This window comes from Bombyx mori, chromosome 4, assembly GCF_030269925.1.
Source record: "Bombyx mori chromosome 4, ASM3026992v2".
NCBI lineage: Eukaryota > Metazoa > Arthropoda > Insecta > Lepidoptera > Bombycidae > Bombyx > Bombyx mori.
In genome coordinates this window covers 9,981,753-10,000,000 of record NC_085110.1, presented here as the reverse complement: position 1 = coordinate 10,000,000, position 18,248 = coordinate 9,981,753, and the positions used below count along the sequence as shown (strand labels likewise).

The 18,248-nt window shown below is 36.9% G+C and overlaps 1 protein-coding gene and 2 long non-coding RNA genes across 3 annotated transcripts in view; all 3 read left to right on the top strand.

Annotated features, from left to right (window-relative positions):
- The window catches only part of LOC105841741 (uncharacterized), a 1,129-nt gene extending 59 nt beyond the window's left edge, over positions 1–1,070 (top strand). Inside the window, exons 1-2 of the long non-coding RNA XR_005244601.2 lie at positions 1–499; positions 743–1,070. The exon at positions 1–499 is cut by the window's left edge and continues 59 nt beyond it. This is a non-coding gene — a long non-coding RNA (uncharacterized LOC105841741). The remainder of the gene's footprint in view (positions 500–742) is intronic.
- Positions 1,071–7,175: 6,105 nt separating this feature from the next.
- LOC101742257 (neural retina-specific leucine zipper protein) lies at positions 7,176–8,881 on the top strand. Its single transcript, XM_004926962.4, has one exon. The coding sequence runs from the start codon at positions 7,548–7,550 to the stop codon at positions 8,448–8,450; it is 903 nt and encodes a 300-aa protein (XP_004927019.1). The 5' UTR covers positions 7,176–7,547; the 3' UTR covers positions 8,451–8,881.
- A 7,766-nt stretch (positions 8,882–16,647) lies between these two features.
- On the top strand, positions 16,648–17,487 carry LOC134198782 (uncharacterized). The gene is made up of 2 exons (XR_009972977.1): positions 16,648–16,841; positions 17,257–17,487. It is a non-coding gene; the product is annotated as an uncharacterized LOC134198782 (long non-coding RNA).
- Positions 17,488–18,248: the final 761 nt, after the last annotated feature.

Here is an 18,248-nt window from a genome sequence, read left to right as displayed (position 1 = left end):
AATGTATTTTCTACCATCTACCTAGACTGCAAGAGATATCGTAATGCATATGACATATGACGTTAAATTCACGTGAAATGTTTCCGCGGGCAAGTTTTTTCAATTCTCACTAAAAACATCAAACTGTTAATATTTCAATACTTTAATAAAACATTCATAGAAATAATTTTCATATCTCAAGTTTCGGAAACGTGCTCAGTCTTGAATATTTGATTACAATAATATCTAGATTACGCCTCGATGATTCAGGCGGCGGTGGTCTTGTGAGATCTATAGGCCCCGGTAACCACTTAACTCGAAATAGACCATAGCACGTTTGCCTATCTTTATCAAAAAACATAAACGTACAATATTAAAATAAATCGTTATCTCACATAATATGAATTTAAATAGTAAAGTTCCGTGTCCTTAAGATATACTAAGGAAAGGTAAATAAACATCGGGACTACATCTGCGGACAAGTTCATAATTGTCCACCTCTGACACAGACTAAACATGTGTAAGTAAAGGTTGTTGAACGTTTATCTGATTGTGCAAAGGTCACGGCGTATATAAATTGTATTAGCGAATGCGTGGTAAAATTATTGTGTGTGTATGAAAGAATATTTTTTGTCAATGGGGACAAATGTTTAGATGCATAACATTAAACATAATGGTGTACAGTTAGGTACAACGAATTAAAATTATTTGATCCCTACTCACCGATTATTTGCTTCAAATTTCATTTGAGATTGTTTTAAAGGCACGTATATGGATCACCGGCCGCAGGAGAAGTTCAAGGGCCCCAGATCAATTGATGAAGAGCCTTCGATAACCTCGGAACGTGTCGCGCTTCTGGGAGCAACCTCTCATCTATTCACAACATAAAATTTTATCAGGTTCCCCTTTCTATTCTCCGCAGAACGATACTTACAAATAAAAAATTTAAATATTCAATGATAAAGATAAAGAAAATATTTTTCCTAAGGCTTGTAGCTTGCATATCTCTGCAATGAAATGAAACAACTTTTTTGTAATATGATCTTACTCCGTCTTTGTTTAATTGCAATTAAAAAAATTGTCATTTCTTAGTTTTGTGGTATCCTTTTTAGTAGGAAAAAATTACCTCGTTTCTTCCGACATAGTAATTTTTATTAGTCTTCTATTTCGTAAGTCTTAGCTGGCTTCTTAATGAGAGTTGTAAGGTTGGTGCAAACTGTAAGATTATTTCACATTATGTATCTTCTGTTTAAACGAAAATTTATATTTGTCTTCTAGGCGTTCCTAAATCATAATCCAATTTTGATTAAACTTGAGGCAATTGTTGGTTTGTGGGACCGTACCATCAACGTACTAGAATAGGCGGTAAGCGAGTAGCGATTGAGTTTTACTAGTTACTAGTTTTTGCCCGCGACTTTGTCCGCGTGGAATAGTTCACAAATAATGCTTTATTTTAGAACAAATTTGACTAGCATAAAAAACGTTATAGTCAGCCAACCTTAACATATAGACATATGTTGTCGCGGTTTTTTTTTAGATCTTTTAAAGGGGAACAATTTTTTTTTTTTTTTTTTTTTTTTTTATTGCTTAGATGAGTGGACGAGCTCACAGCCCACCTGGTGTTAAGTGGTTACTGGAGCCCATAGACATCTACAACGTGAATGCGCCACCCATCTTGAGATATAAGTTCTAAGGTCTCAATTATAGTTACAACGGCTGCCCCACCCTTCAAACCGAAACGCATTACTGCTTCACGGCAGAAATAAGCAGGGTGGTGGTACCTACCCGTGCGGACTCACAAGAGGTCCTACCACCAGTAATTACGCAACACATTACATTATTTTAGCGAAAATTTAACAGTTTCTGCAGCGCACGCAGCGGAAGCTCTCAAAAGGTAAAAATTACGTCTATTTTGAAACATTCTTTAGTGGTGTTCCGCATCTATTGGTCTTAGCGTGATGTTAGTAGCCTATAGCCTTCCTCGATAAATGGGCTATCTAACACTGAAAACACTGAATTTTTCAAATCGGACCAGTAGTTCCTGAGATTAGCGCGTTCAAACAAACAAACTCTTCAGCTTTATAATATTAGTAGGTATAGATAAATAAAAAACTTTAAAGTGAATATTGATCGATATACACCGTAGCACATGGTAAGTACGAAATCTAAACCAGATTTATATAGGTACGCAATTTCAATGGGCAATTAACAAAGCTCGTGCAAACAGAACTGAGATACGTGTTGGCAGGGGTTTAATCATGTAATAACATTTGCGGCGTGAGACGAGAGCTCGGCGCTAACAATGTTGACCCTCGAGAACAAACAACGAAGGCTGCGTCAGCCCACGGACCGCCGCATCCAGCCGCAACCCTATCGCGTCCGCAAATATATAAAGTTATGCTTAATTTGAGGAGTTTCTGGGTCGTCGAAGTATCGAAAAATACTAAATAGAAACAATAAGTGCGCGTCGAACCCAAACGAAATTGTTGATGTGTGTGAGTTAATTGTGCTGTAATCTTTCAGAGTGGTCACAAAAATAGCATCTAAAGCATTTAAATTTTAATAATTGCATTACAATAACAACTAATCAACCTCTAAAATTTAAATGCCACAAAATTATTTCTTAACAATAATAAATTTGTGATCATAATATAAAAATATACGTTCTACAATATTTATAATGTATAACCCGAATCTAAGGAAAATTCTTCTTCGGTTCATATATGCTGAAGACCAATACATCTTATCCGTGCTGACTCACAAGACGCTTTATCACCAGTAATTATGCAAATTACAATATTTCCGGTTTCATATTTTAGTACACGACGTTATTCCTTCATCGTGGAGCGCATTCGTGAACATAAAGTTCGTATTTCATTAGAAAAATTGTATTGGATAGGTACATTCAATCAATGCGGGATTTGAAGACTAGGATAGTCGCATAGCTGGATAAAAGTACACCGGACGTCTTATTATTTAGACCACAGCGACCTAACAACCACTGCACTAACCACTAGAAAAACAAGGCCATCTAAAAAGTAATTAAAAATTCAGTTTTGCAATAATCGAATATAGTAATCAAAACGTCATCCAAATATTATAAATAAATATTGTTAATTCAAATACAGATAAAAAATAGGGAACTATTATAGTAGTGTAATGACAAAAATAAACCTCACTTTCCAATTCTGTCATTTATGTAGATACGAAGTTCAAACATTTAAAGAAACAGGACAGCTCTCCATGAGATTAGTGACAGAAATTGATAGAAAGAGACAACAGAAGTTTTTTTTAATGGAAAAATCAAGTTTCATGAAACAGGTGGTCGAGCAAAGGCTCAGCGAGGACCTAACAGCTGAAGGGCAGTTGCTTCGCGAATGAATCTACTACTGGATCGAAATCATGACCCGCTGAGAAGATCCGGCAAGAAATTCAGCAGGCTGATGTGTTAGGTTGCACGTCGAATTCTTTTCAGAATTTGACAAGTACGGTTACCATAGTCCCTAAGCCTGCTCCTAGTGTTGGAGCTGAAGGCGTCTAATGCATGAGTTATTGGATCTGATGGATATAGATGTGAGATGTTTACAGTGAAGATATATAAAGAGAAAATTTGTCATATAATTTATATTAAATTAACTAATATTATGTATCAACTAATTTTGTCGATATTACCTAATATTCACAGACGGTTTCAACACTGAAGAAAACATCTTCAGGCAATAAATATAATTCGCGATATTTATGAAATTGCGTAGGTACATATTTAATGGTTTTAGAGCATATTGTGAATCCGCACGGGTAGGTATTCTACTTATATCTGCCGCGAAGTATTCATGCGATGCGGTTCGAGGCATTTGGCATTTGTAATTATATAATAATCGGGAGGATACACACACGATCATGTCGCCCCAAACAAGATTTTCCTTGCACTATGGGAACCAGAGACTGATACAAATACGTACTCGTATAGCGTTTAAATGCATCCATATACAGATATTAAACATCCAGCCAAGAAAAAAGGAAAATGTTCATAAAACGATTTTTTTCCAAACGCGGGAATCAAATCCACTACCCTCGGCCCAGCGTTTAGAGGGTCTAACCTAACTGCACCGTTGAGCATGAAGTTGTATGCCGGTATTAGAATTGTGATTTCCATAGAGTCCGGTAGCTACTTAACATCGAGTACGCCATGAGCTTTAGACATTTAGTAGAACTAGAGGTCCCGCAGTAGTCGAAATTCGACTATAATTAATTGGAATTGTAAGTTTGTACACTATTATGATTGTATTTTATACTTCTATAATCACAAATTTCGCCAAGACTACACTATAAAAAATATTAAAAAAGACAAACAATATTTAATCTATTCTCAATTTGACAACAGGCGTCAAGAACAAAAGTTTGACAATAAATAGTATGCATGCGTGTGTGCGTCAAATACATGGTATGTAGTGTGTGTAATGTTTTCCTTATTGATTTACTATATCTTTTATGCATTATTTTGAAAAAATATTAGCATTGTGCACTTCTTCTCTGTATTCTCTATAAGTGTGGAAAATTTCATCCTCCTCCGTCCGCGCAATTTTCGTAAAAAGGGATACAAAGTTTTTGCTTCACGTATTAATATATAGATAAAAAAACATATAGTTGTTGCAAAGTACGACTGCGCGCTGCCCTTAGTTGTGTGAGTGACCAATCTGTATACGCATCAATGTAGGCTATATGTAGCTAATGTAGGCTATATGTACTGTGCTCTGTCGGGTACACATACTAACGAAAATGTGTATTTACGATTACAACTACAAATAAAGGCCACGAGCGCTCGTACTTTGCAACAGCTATAGTGATTTCTAGGTTCGAATTGCGAGACATTTACATATTAAGGGAGAAAAATGTACTTTATTTTACTTATTGTAACAACCGTATCGTTCCAATTACTTTTTATAATAACGAAGGGTTAGATGTTTGGAGTTCGTACCGCGGTCATAGCTCGGTGATTAAATGTAATCGGGATTACGAACTCAACCCTTGTGGCCGACGATGCGTGAAATCATTTTGTTTCGGTTAGCCTTATGACTGCGAATTCTGTTTAATATTTAACATTAATTAGATCAGATATATTTCACTGTTTGAAGTGGCAAGTGGTGTAACATCAACTTAATTGTGGTATAATATAGATTAAAGTTTTAATTGAATAGTTCTCGAAGGCGTTGTCATAACCATACAATTATACAGCTGTAGAATTTAGTGGTCGTTCGTAGCTTTTGTATGGTGTCTATGGTTGCCGGTAGTCACCAAGTGTAATAACTGTATTTAATTAGTTATTAAAAGGTTATTAAGATAACTGTATTGAAACGCATAAGTATTGACACGCCATCTTTAATTATCTAGTCTGTCCCCCGTACATGTCATCCATGGCTTATACAAGTAAAGTATAGGTACTCACATGACACCAAGCACCAAGTACCTTGGGCTGGTCTATTCTTTTACACCCGGTCAGCAGTGTATCGCGTTTCGACCCGACGACAGGTTGGTTCTGACCGACCAGGGTATCCCGGAACACCAGCGGAACCGTCTGGCTGGCCTGACGGGTCGCCGTATGGCGGAGACTGAAGTCAATCCGTAAGTCGGGCGTCCTCGGGCCGGCGCTGCGAGTCTAGTTGAAGTGTTGACCGCAGGAACCCCCTACTCAGCCCGGGTTCTGACCTCGGGTAGAGATCGGACGTCGGGCGAGAGAGTGAACGAGGTGTCGTTTGGTGGGTAGGGTTGTCCTTTTACAATAACAATATGATCTTCAACAATACCATGCGTATTGTTAATCATTGCTTGCCGTAAAATCACTTACCTCTTCTACAGCAGATATACTATTGTTGTGTTGTAGGTTATTTATTACCATTGTTTTGACTATTTTTGTGGAAAAGTTATTCGCTTAAGTTTGAAACTTTTTATTAGGATTGAAGGATTACTGGTGGCACGGAGGCCTTTCCAGTTTCACCAGGACAGGTGGGCGAGCAATGGCTGAGGGAGGTTTGACGCTATACCCATACGCTATAGTGGTAACGGCTTAATGTCGCGTTTTTTCTTGTCTTTATATTAGTTCCGACGTTTCAAATTCTACAGTTTTCGTCGACATGGTGGACGGTATCGTAATAGTTTTAATATGTCTACGTCTCGCATAATCCAATAAAATACTATTGTCATTGTCTATGAGCTTCAAGTGTCCGTTTAAAAGTGTGCCACGAATTTCTCAATTCATCAGGAGTTTAATAGAAAATCGTTTTGCGGACTGAATCGATATTTAAATAAGCAAAGATAGAAGAACACTTCACTAAATTATTCTTTGCTTCGTGGCTTTATTGATGCTATAGCTTCGGTGCTATTAAGAAATTGAGTTATTTTTTTTACTTGTAGGAGAAAAACTTCAATAAAGAAAACAAAAGCGAAAATGTGATGCACAATGATCTTGAGTTGTTATGAATTATGGTTGGTAGAAATTCGACAAGAAAGTTAATAGATATAGTCAGTAAAGTCTTAGGATTTTAGGGCTTCAGGGTTGGCTCTGAGGAATATCTTTGTGTTATGGATGCCGGAAATACATATATGAAACAACAAGTTGTGACTAACAAGGTTGCATTTATGCAGACCCTAAATTGCGAATATAATTAACCAAGACTCTGATCGAGAATTAAATCCGAGTCCCGTGGTTCCTTACTCAGAGTCGCCGGGCGGACGATAAACGAAGCGATCTAAAGAAAGTTGGATGAAACCCACGTTAAACTTTTACATACATCAATTCAACTTTAATAAATATTAAGATGGAATGTAAATTTTATTTTCAGACACGTTTTTATTAGCTTGGTATGTACGTGTGTGTATATTTGTTTGTATGTAACGGAATCATTGAACATTTTTACCGATTTGAAGACGTCCGATCAACTTGAATATTTACAACGTATCAGGGGCCGGTGATAATACGATATTTTTAATAATTCGCTCTAGTAATCTGACCTGTATTAAGAGGATAAAAAAATGATGAAATTATAAGTTTGCTGTTCAAGTGTGTGTTCTTTTTATTCTTAAGCTACATTTGTTATTATACATATTAAGCTGAGTCAAAGTAAGGAGTAGGTACCTAAGATACTATCAAAGTTGATTGTTTGATTTGTATGCATTACTTATTACGGAGCAAGTGCACAATTTAAACTTCTTAGTATTCATTCCTTTCGAAATTTCATTAATTTTGCCTTAATTCTTGATTTCTTTTAAATACGTCCATAATGTACTTATTGAAAATTGACAATGAATTATTCGTTAAATTTTAAAGCTCATGTGGATTAACTTTTATATTTGCCTTTGACTTCTGTGTATTAAGCTTATGCTTCTTATGTTGTGACTTATAATCATAATAATACAGTATTTAATAAGAAGAGAGCTTATGATTCAGAGAATAAAGGTTATTAGTGTATGCGCATGGCTCAAGACGTCATTGGGTTGGAGGGCGGAGTTTCGCGCCGCCCTGTGTCGCGGCGGCAGTCCGTTTCAGGCCGGCGTGCGCCCCGCACGGCCCCATGGTGGAGCACGCGGTCGTGGATTGCTCTCAGGCGAGCGCTATGCAAACCCTTCCATTGCAGCCGCATCGCGAAGCTGATGACGATCAGCTCGCTGATGAATACGTACAGAACTTTGAGCTGGACCATCTCGAAGATCACAACCTGGTGAAACGTGAGCCGCTTCGTGGCGGAGCGTACGAATTGATACAAACGCCGCCGGCATGTGCTCGTGCTCTCCGACCCTGGCCTGATGCGGGACCGTATCCACAACCGCATGTAGCTATCGCTGTTGATCCCAGTACACCTCCTGAAACCCCTCCGGCGACGATTGGCCGTAGTCCATGTCGTGCCGCCCTAGTTGACGATGTACTCTGGCTACCACATATGAGAGAGCCTCTTGACATGCGTACAGTGCCGTGTGGAAGTTTTGAAGAATGGGACAGGCGCGAGTGGAGAGAACAAGATCATTACGGACAACAAGTCGCACTGCGCCCAGCTAGTTCTTGTTCGGCAATGTCTCCTCGCAACGGACCGCATCCATCATATCAGCCATCCTCTTGCGGGGACGATTTGATTAGTGACGATCTACTGATGACCTTAAGCGTGCGTGAGCTGAATAAGAGATTGCACGGTTTCCCACGAGAAGATGTAACGCGCCTAAAACAGAAAAGACGCACTCTTAAAAACCGCGGGTACGCGCAGAACTGTCGCAGTAAGAGATTGCAGCAGCGGCAAGAGTTGGAAATGACTAATAGAACGCTACAAGATGAGCTCCACGTGCTGCAGCTGCAGGTTGCCCGTGTGACGCACGAACGGGACGTGTTGAAGCAGCGGCTAGCGTTGATGGGACGTGAGCATGCCGTGCCGCAGCACGCACCGCCGACGCCGCACTCTTCACCTGAGTTCTTCTCGGAGCTGTGACGGCAGGGCGGGGCGCCGCGAGCCGGCGCCTCTGCCGCTGCCTCCTCCGCCTGCGCCTGGCAACGATATTGAGGTGGCGACATACAGCACGACTCCGCGGCCTTTGCCGAGACTACTTTCGTGCTTTTGTTAAGTTTGAAAAATAAATATTCATCAGTTCCAGTTTATAGTTTGATAACGAGGTGGAACAATTTGGCCATTGTTTCCGACCCAAATGGCTCAAGCACCGTGTTTAAAATATGGTTGTGTCGTAAGATATGCATAGCTTTGTTAAAATTACTTAAACTAATTGTATTATCAATAAAGTAAAATTTATGCATTAAGTTTAAATGACTCAAAATCAATAGCCAGATAATTGTACATAGGACATAAATTTAACGAATTTTACTCATAGGAGAATTTGTGTTTTCCTAATAAAACAATTAAAACAAGATTTTTATTTTATTTCCAATACACTTTTTAAACTTTTTAAATAAATATTATAATAAGTCTATTCAGAATTACCATCGGTGATTTCTATATTCAGTTTTACATGAAAATATTAAATACAAAAGTCAGAATATGATTTTTCTTGTCTTTATTCTTTTTCATACATAGAGAGTGATTGAAACATGACCTAAGCGGACAGTTTATAACTTTTTATTTTGTGGAATGCTAATATTTAGAATAGTAGGCGTAAACTGACTGACTTTACTTTACTGATACATATTTGGGTAATTTGAAAACCTTAGTTTTAAGTTAGCGACTGCGCGCAAGTTTACAAGTTTGTTGAAATTCGCTTGGGTGTTACCCGACCTATTCATCTGTTCTATAAAAAAATAAAGAAAGCAAACAATGTTATGAAATAGTGTCTAGTCTGCTATATGACTCGTATAATAAAGAGGGAAATTTATCCGAATTTAAGTGGGAAAGTAAGGACTACATTACTGTTTCTCTTTTCAAAATTATTTAAAAATATTTATGATTATTTTCCTAAATATATATTTTTCTCTCTTCACAAATAGATTAAATATTTTTTTGTTTTATTTGTCTATTTAGTCTCTGCTTTTCGATATCTTTTGAGTAGAAATGTCATTAGTACTTTATGTAGTGTTCTTCTTGCTTAGTTAATGTTTGTATTAAAATAAACAGTGATTGTAATTACTGATTTAAAATGATTGGCGTCTTATTATTGTTTTACTCATAAGTCAATTCACCTTTTCAAATTATGAAATCCCTCAGTTAGCTTCTTATGCATTTTTAACGCTATTTAAAGAAAATTTAAATAAAACATTTATTTGTTTTCGATTTTGATCAAAAACGCGTTGATAAGAATTTCAATTTTGTTTAGAATGGACGAAACTATTCATTAGAAATATCAGTTTAATTAACAGCATATCAATTTTATTTTTATTTTGACATTTAGTAGAATGAATTACTATATTATGTTTCACTGAATAAGGTCAATATACACCAGTAAAACTCTTTGAACTTTCTTTAATTACAATAAGTAGAGTACCTAAGTATATCTTCTTGTATTTTAAATAAGTGTCTGTAAGTAAAGTAGAAATGTAAATACGATAATTTAAGATTATTAATTAAATCAAGAATTAAATCACGTCCAATTAACTATAACATAATTTGTGTGACGTTAGTTATCTTTGAAATATAAACAGGAAGCGTACATAGTTGCATTTAACAAAGTAAGTAGCGATTATTTATTTTCATTAATATTATAAATTCTACTTGATATTTAAGTGTTGTGTCTAACGTCAAATAAATTTTAAAAATTATAATTGGACAAAAATGCAACATATAACTTAAAAAGCCGCAAATGTACGGTAGGTTATGGGTACCCCGCCGCCGTCGAGCGGGGGCCAGGGAGGCGGATCTCGCCCAAGCCCTGGCCCTCTAAGTGTTTCGGGTCCCCCTCACATGTCGGTCTGGGGACCGGCGAGGGGGGCCTAAGAAGACGACGTGCAAGCTGCTCTGCACGCGTTTTACGCAATAGCATCCGGGTGATGGAAGGCCGGCTATCCTCGACCCACGCTGGTTCTGGCCCAGCGGGGTATTCCGTTGGGTAACCCACTCTAACCGGCGCCATCTAGGCGGGCTTCGGACAGTCTGCCGACCGAGAGGGCTGGTGGTCGTGGCGCCGACGACCACCAGTCCGGCGTCCCGAGGGGGAGGGTGATGGGAGAGATGTGCTCCGCACTAAACGCTTCACTTTCCCCCCTTTGCCTTGTCATGAGTTGTGTCTCATGCGAGGTTTGGACGTTGGTTGTTGACAGGAGGTTTTAGTCAGTTCGACTCTGACATACCCCGCCCAGTATCTCCAGAAAAGGGCGGAAGTCCGGCGATTTCTCCTGACCAAAAAAAAAAAAAAAGGTTATGGGTACGGTACGGGTATTCACGGTAGGCAGCGACTTGGCTCTGCCCCTGGCATTGCTGAAGTCCATGGGCGACGGTAACCACTCACCATCAGGTGGGCCGTATGCTCGTCTGCATACAAGTGCAATACAAAAAAATTTGTCATGTACCTAAGTCATCAAAAAAGATAAGAACAATTTTCAAAGTTGATTTATTTAGCAGTACCTTATGATTTAGATACCATTTAGAATCATATTCCTAGTTTCCTTACTCATATTTATGTATATATAATTTTATGTATATTTAATTTTGTTTGTCAGACATGGTTTTATATTTAAATCGTTGAAAGATTCAGCAGAAAGCAATACTAGTATTGCTTTTTTTCAAATTACCGGCACCAAATTTATATTTCGTCCTGTATTATGAATGTCTGAAACATATACAAGATAATAAAATCTGCAGAACGTTCTATAGATAACGAATATCAAATAGCAAATATAGCGAATATAAATAACGAATATAAATAGCAATATTAAAAAGAGACCGATTGGGAATCAAATACAAGCCCTATGGTACATAGTTAGATTACTTTTTTTATTTTGTACGAGCCATAATTTTGTCCATCTAAAACTCATCATTATATCCCACAATTATTTATATTTGTCTATCAATTAATATGAAGTAATGACAGTAAATCATGTTCAAAAGGAGTTAGCTACTACCACCGAAAAAAAAATATTTTCCGAAAAAATAAAAACATATTTTTTTGATTATCTATAAATTTGAATATAACTAAGCAATAATATTTAATAGATTTTATAAAATGAAGCTATTTATTTATGTGTTATTAATTAGTTCCAATATTTTATACTTTAAAAGTAACTTCCACTTATTTAATGTTACTATTTTCCCAAAAATTTATTTTTATTGCATACGTGGGTGGACGAGCTCGCTGCCTACCTGATGTTAAGTGGTTACCGGAGTACATAGACATCTACAACATAAATACCGCCACCTACCTTGAGATATGAGCTCTAATGTATCAGTATAGTACAACGGCTGCCCCACCCTTCAAACCGAAATGCATTACTGATTTAGGGCAGAAATAGGCAGGGTGGTGGTACCTACTCGTGCGGACTCACAAGACGTCCTACCACCAGTAATTACACAAATACTAATTTTGCGGCTTTGTTGTTTATTACACGATCTTATTTTTTCACCGTGGAAGTCAATCGTGGATATTTGTTAAGTACGTATTTCATTCGAAAAAATGGTACTTACCAGCGGGATTCGAACACCGGTGCTTTGCTAATACGAATGCAACGGATGTCTTATCCTTTAAGCCAGGACGACTTCTAAGCCTCACTACGGCGCAACCTCAAGTTCTGATTAAATATGTTACAACTATAGTTATATAGTTGCAAATTTCGCAGAAAGATAAATGACATATATTTCAACTTGACGAAGTCGTTTAAAATTTGCAATTTTACTTTCGGACATTAATTGGATCTGACAACCACCGGAATGGCCACTGCTAAGAGTAGACGACATAGATGTTTAGTTAATTATGTTCACCAGGATTGCCATTTTGTGTGTGAAGTATTTACTAGATTCGCAAGACATTGGAGCAGAGTTCATCCTTACTATCTGGAACCGGTTCGTTCATCTATAATGCGTTTCGATTTCATATGCTTATTGCATTTATCTTCTCAAAGTTTTCTAAGCCTTCTGACATCACCTCAGAAACGAATCTTTAATAGTAGGCAGACAGGTAGGTACCCCTGGTATCCCTGAGGTTTATGAGCCTTAAAGTAAGATAGTATGTCCGGTACTCAATAAAAAATTGTTGATTTGTTCGTGTTTGAAGAAAGGTACATACACCTTGGAAAAAGGTATTAAGTAAGTTTTTATTGACTACGTCTTTATAGATAATTTCTTTAATATTAGTTGATTAATTATTAATACGATGAATTCCTTTGGATGCTCGATGAAAATGAAGCAGTCAGAGATTATTATAACGTTTTGCCCACAGAGTTTCTTGCCGGATATACTCAGTGTGTCGCGTTTCCGATCTGGTGGTAGATTCTGCGAAGCACTGCAATTGCTAGGGCCAGTGTTAGCAACACACCCGACTTGAGCCCCGTGAGCTCACCTATACGTCAAGGAGAAGCTGATATAGCCTCTCAAGGCTATCACTATAGGTAGGAAAAAAAATGACGTTTTACGAAAACCATACTTACGCAAGTCAGTAAGTAATAAATTATGTTTTTATTGAATTGTTGTTTCATCGATGGTCTCGATAATACTTAGAAGTGTAGGATTGGAATTATCACAAAGATTTATACATTAGAAATATTAAACAGAAATATTTGAAATCTAGTTCTAGACAAATAAAACTACCTACTTCTTAAAATGTTGTAGTAACCAATTTGAGTCACGATTACCTACACGTAAATAATACGTAATTATGAATTTATAATATAATACATTATTTTAAATCGTCATGGATAATAAAGTAATTCTACCTGACGTACTTTAGTTATCATATTAACGTACAGAGATAGTTTCTTTGTTAATTAAACCTGACACCTCCGCTTCTAAGTAGTGTGTATTTACAATGAAAATATAATGTTACAAATTAAACTGAGACCCAGCAACATTGCTGCGTAGTGTTCTAGAAATTATTTTATTGCTAAATTGTTTAAAAGCAATTGTGTATTTATTATTAACTAAAGTTGATACGTAGATGTGAACATATCCGATAGTAGGTAAGGGATAGCGGTAATAATAATTATACCTATATCCTTATCGGTTTATAGCGTCATTCGGAAATATGTAAGGTAATGTTTTTTTGTACAACTAAATTAATTAGGTTATTATGAATTCAGATTGCATTATAATATTCAGATAATTTTAAAATAAACGAGAGTATTCTTATTTATTTAATATGTACATAAATATATTTCATTTCTTTCTTAGATGGTTGGACGAGCTCACGACCCAGTGTTAATCCGGAGCCCATAGACAACAACAAAATAAATGCCGCCATTAACCAGGAGACCTGAGTCCTAAGTCTCTATTTTTAATACGCTTTTATTAGTTTCAGACGTATGTATGTTTGTAACGAAATCTTTGAACATGATTTTGACCCCCTTCAGTATGTCGGATTAACTCGAAATTTTGTATACTTATTAAGGACCGATGACAACTCAATATTAAAAAATTAAAAAAAAATTAAATTCAAATAAAAAATGAAAAATAAATAATAGTTTAAAAAAAGGAATAAAATATGCTTTTATAGAAAATCCAACTACAAAATAGAAAATAAAATTAAAAACAGTGTAGGAAAAGATGATTTTATCGTAAAAAAGCGTGGAGTGCTTTTCAGGATATTATCAAAATAACCCTTTTACTCATATTTGTCTATAAAATATTTATAACTACTGATACCATGCACCCCACGCTTTTTTTACAGTGAAATCATTTTACATCTTACACTATTTTTAATTCAAATTTATTAAAATTTATTTTCTATTTTTTAGTTGGATTTTCTATAAAAGCGTATTTTGTTAGTTTTTTTAACTACTATTTATCATAGTACAACGGCTGCCCCGCTCTTCAAACCGAAACGCATTACTGCTTCACGGCAGAAATAGGCAGGGTGGTGGTACCTACCGGCGCGGACTCACAAGACTTCCTACCACTAGTAAAACTAGTAACACTGGGACAAAACGGTCTGGAAATAGGAATGAACAGCAAATACTTCCAATGAAATGAACAGATATATTGACTATAAAACTGTTATATTAGCTGATGATAGTGCCTATTAATCAATACCATTCTTTTATTTCCCACCAGGATAGGTGGGCGAGCAAAGGCTAAACCAAAAGGGATATGATTTACTAACAGCTACCTCAGCGCCCCGGAGGAGACCTAACAACTCAAAGGCAGCTGTTTCGCGAATCTAAATTACCATTCTGCCGCGAAGCCTACCTATTACCTACCTACCTACCTAGTACTACTACTACTACCTATACGCCTACCATTCTACCATTTCGACTTAAAGAGTGACACTAGAGCTTAAAAGTCACAGAAACGGTTTAGAGTTCGAAAGATTTGTAATTAAGTAGATATTTTATTGGAAAATTGGTATCCCGAATGTATCGAATACTTGCATACTCGTTTAGTTCAATATTAGTACACCAATCATCATATTGATTTAGCTACGGTTATTTTGAAATCGCGCTGACGCATTCTCTCTAACTATTCATTTTTTTCCACATTACAATTTAAATACAAATGAATTTAAATACATCACAAGGTCCAAATATCTAAAACGTTGCAATTGAGTATACTAAAAATCACTTTCACTAAAACTAAAAGTAACTAATTGTAATTACCATTTATTGATAACAAGCAGACGAAACACTTTTCATCTCAAAAAAAATAAAATTTAATTTTGTAACGTTTTCGTAGCTCATAGATTGATTCGTAGCTCGTGGATTGATTCGTAGCTAATTAAAAACATCGCTATAATCGTCGAAGACACTGAAAACTGCAAAGCCTTCAAAACGTTCGAACATGTAAAACGTAAAATCAAAGTGAGATTTTAGAAGTGTTTTTAAGCAAACAGAATCAAGTTTTCCAAGAAAGTTATTTTGCAAGTTTATTTAGATTAATTTAAAGTGTACAGTGAAGCTGTGGTGGCAATGTCCCGACTGCAAAAAGAGCGACGGGGAGTGCGGGGCGTGCCCTTCACCGCCACGCCCTGCTGTCGCGCTATACTACGCGCCGCCTACCGATCTCTACCTCACACAATACGAACATTCCACCTAGAAATCACAACGCATCCTTTATCACGCAGAGATAAGGATTATTTCAGCACGGAAAGTTTTGACACAGCCCGAAAATACATCTATGCAGTCTCTTTTATAGTAGTACTTTCATCGAGTACAACCACCTCCATAATATTCCCTGGAACGCTTATTACATGCTATAGCTGTATATAAGTCGGAGCTGTCATGCAAATGGAGGCCTGTTAATGAAGTCGAGGAGAATTATGGCCATTGTTACTGCGGCCCGGGCAGTAATGGCCCATTTTGTAGGCGTACATCATAATAATATATGGGACAATTATTTCTACGATGCCATTGGACTGCATTTCTGACCAAAGATTTACGATTAGTTTTTTGCACTCTATACATATAATAGATTCGTCATCATTTTAAAATAGGTAAACATATGAAAAAGTGATGAAAATGAAATTATAATTAAAGATGTTTTGTAATAAATAAGGTTGTTTCTTTTTGTATTGTTACACCACAACAAAACAATATATTAGTGATTTTAGTGTTGACCGCCATAAATAACAATACATTCCGTGGCTCAAATTTAAATCGATTAAGCCGTTTAGGGATAAAAGTATGTAGAAAGTTGTATATGAACGAGTAATGTTGTGGTTGCGATTTGCGAGTGATGCAGGGTGCGATGGCCCCTACGGGCGGCGGTGCGGTTCTGATGAGCCAGCGGGCGTCGTTGAACGCGACGCAGCACATTTTTCTAGTGGCAAGGTCGGGCTGCCAACTCTGACGTCACCATTCCATACTTTCCATTTTCAGAGGTAACTAATATAACGCGACTTCCGATCACATTTTTCCATCGCACGGTGCGCGTTCTGACGATATAAATTTTCGATTATCCTTTCGATTATTCTCATCGTTAAAAATCGATTTACGTAACCATAAATAAAAAGTGTTGATGAATTTAAAAATACAACGTGATTTTGTAAAATACTTGAGCAAGAAATTAAACTGTACATCAAATTTTTAATCAAACATTTGCAGATGAAATATTTGGATCGCAATAGTGGACAATAAATCAAATTAATGATAAGCTAGAAATTTTTGAAGAGAATTAAATGGTATGGAGTTGTGATGAGGTGATTGTTTATTAGGGAGCGAAACAGCGCACCGTCGACCTAGTTAGTCACTAATAAAAAACTGCTATTACTTACACAGTCCAGAAATACGACTACTAATATAGGTGAGAGCTACCTGCAATTTATTCTAATGTCATTGATCGATTACTAAGTTAAGTAAGTATTTTACTGGTGGTAGGACGTCTTGTGAGTCCGCACGGGTAGGTACCACCGCCCTGCCTATTTCTGCCGTGAAGCAGTAATGCGTTTCGGTTTGAAGGGTGGGGCAGCCGTTGTAACTATACTGAGACCTTAGAACTTTCATCTCAATGTGGGTGGCGCATTTACGTTGTTGATGTCTATGAGCTCCAGTAACCACTTAACACCAGGTGAGCTGTGAGCTCGTCCAACTATCTAAGCAATAAATAAAAAAAGGTAAATTTAATTGATGAATAAAATTTAAAGTAGTTTAAAATAGTTAAAAAAGTAATGTTAGAAACGGCGATTCTAAACTGTTGTTAATATGGAATAACATTTTAGAATGCTGATGGTGTAGCTACCCCGGAATGCTTACGCGAGCTGAGGCAGCGCAGCATCGACAGGGTCGCCGTCCGTCGGTCGATACACCCGCGACAAACTGCCTCTCACAATGAAACTGCACGAATTCAAAATTTAAATCTCTACATATTTTTATACCAATAACCAAATTACCAAATTGATGAAAGAAATAGTGCCCTATTCAAGTGTACAAATTACACTATTAATTTTGTATTATAATGTTTTTATTGCCAATAAGTATTGAAAGAGCTGAATAACAATCACTTCCCTTAAATACTCTCATCGGAACATTATTTTTACTTTTTACCAATTCGCTGATAGCCTAAGGGGCTATTCTTTTTTTTTTATTGATTAGATGGGTGGACGAGCTCACAGCCCACCTGGTGTTAAGTGGTTACAGGAGCCCATAGACCTCTACAACGTAAATGCGCCACCCACCTTGAGATATAAGTTCTAAGGTCCCAAGTATAGTTACAACGGCTGCCCCACTCTTCAAACCGAAACGCATTACTGCTTCGCGGCAGAAATAGGCATGGTGGTGGTACCTACCCGCGCGGACTCACAAGAGGTCCTACCACCAGTTAAAAAACTCACTAGCTGGTAGGTGAGTTCAGAGGCTCAATTTGAGAGAGTTGCTAACACTGGCATTAGTAAGAAGAGCAGTGCTTCGCAGAATCTACAACCGGATCAAAATCGCGAACCGCCAAGAAGATCCAGCGAGAAACTCAGTGGGCTGTTGTCTATGGGTATTTTTACCATAAAAGGTGCTTAATGACGTTACTGTACAAGACGTAACACAGTAAAAATACAGATACGAAGACAAGGTTTTTAGATTGGAGTAGACATTGGCTTAAAAAATTAACAAAAAAACATGTTTATAGAAAACACAGCTTTGTTGTATAAACTAAATAAACAAAATTTGTCAAATCAACTATTATTTCGATGAAATTATAATAAAGAAATAAAAATTATAT

Coding starts and splice junctions, on each gene's coding strand:
- LOC101742257 (XM_004926962.4), top strand. CDS start 7,548: ATGGTGGAGCACGCGGTCGTGGATTGCTCTCAGGCGAGCGCTATGCAA.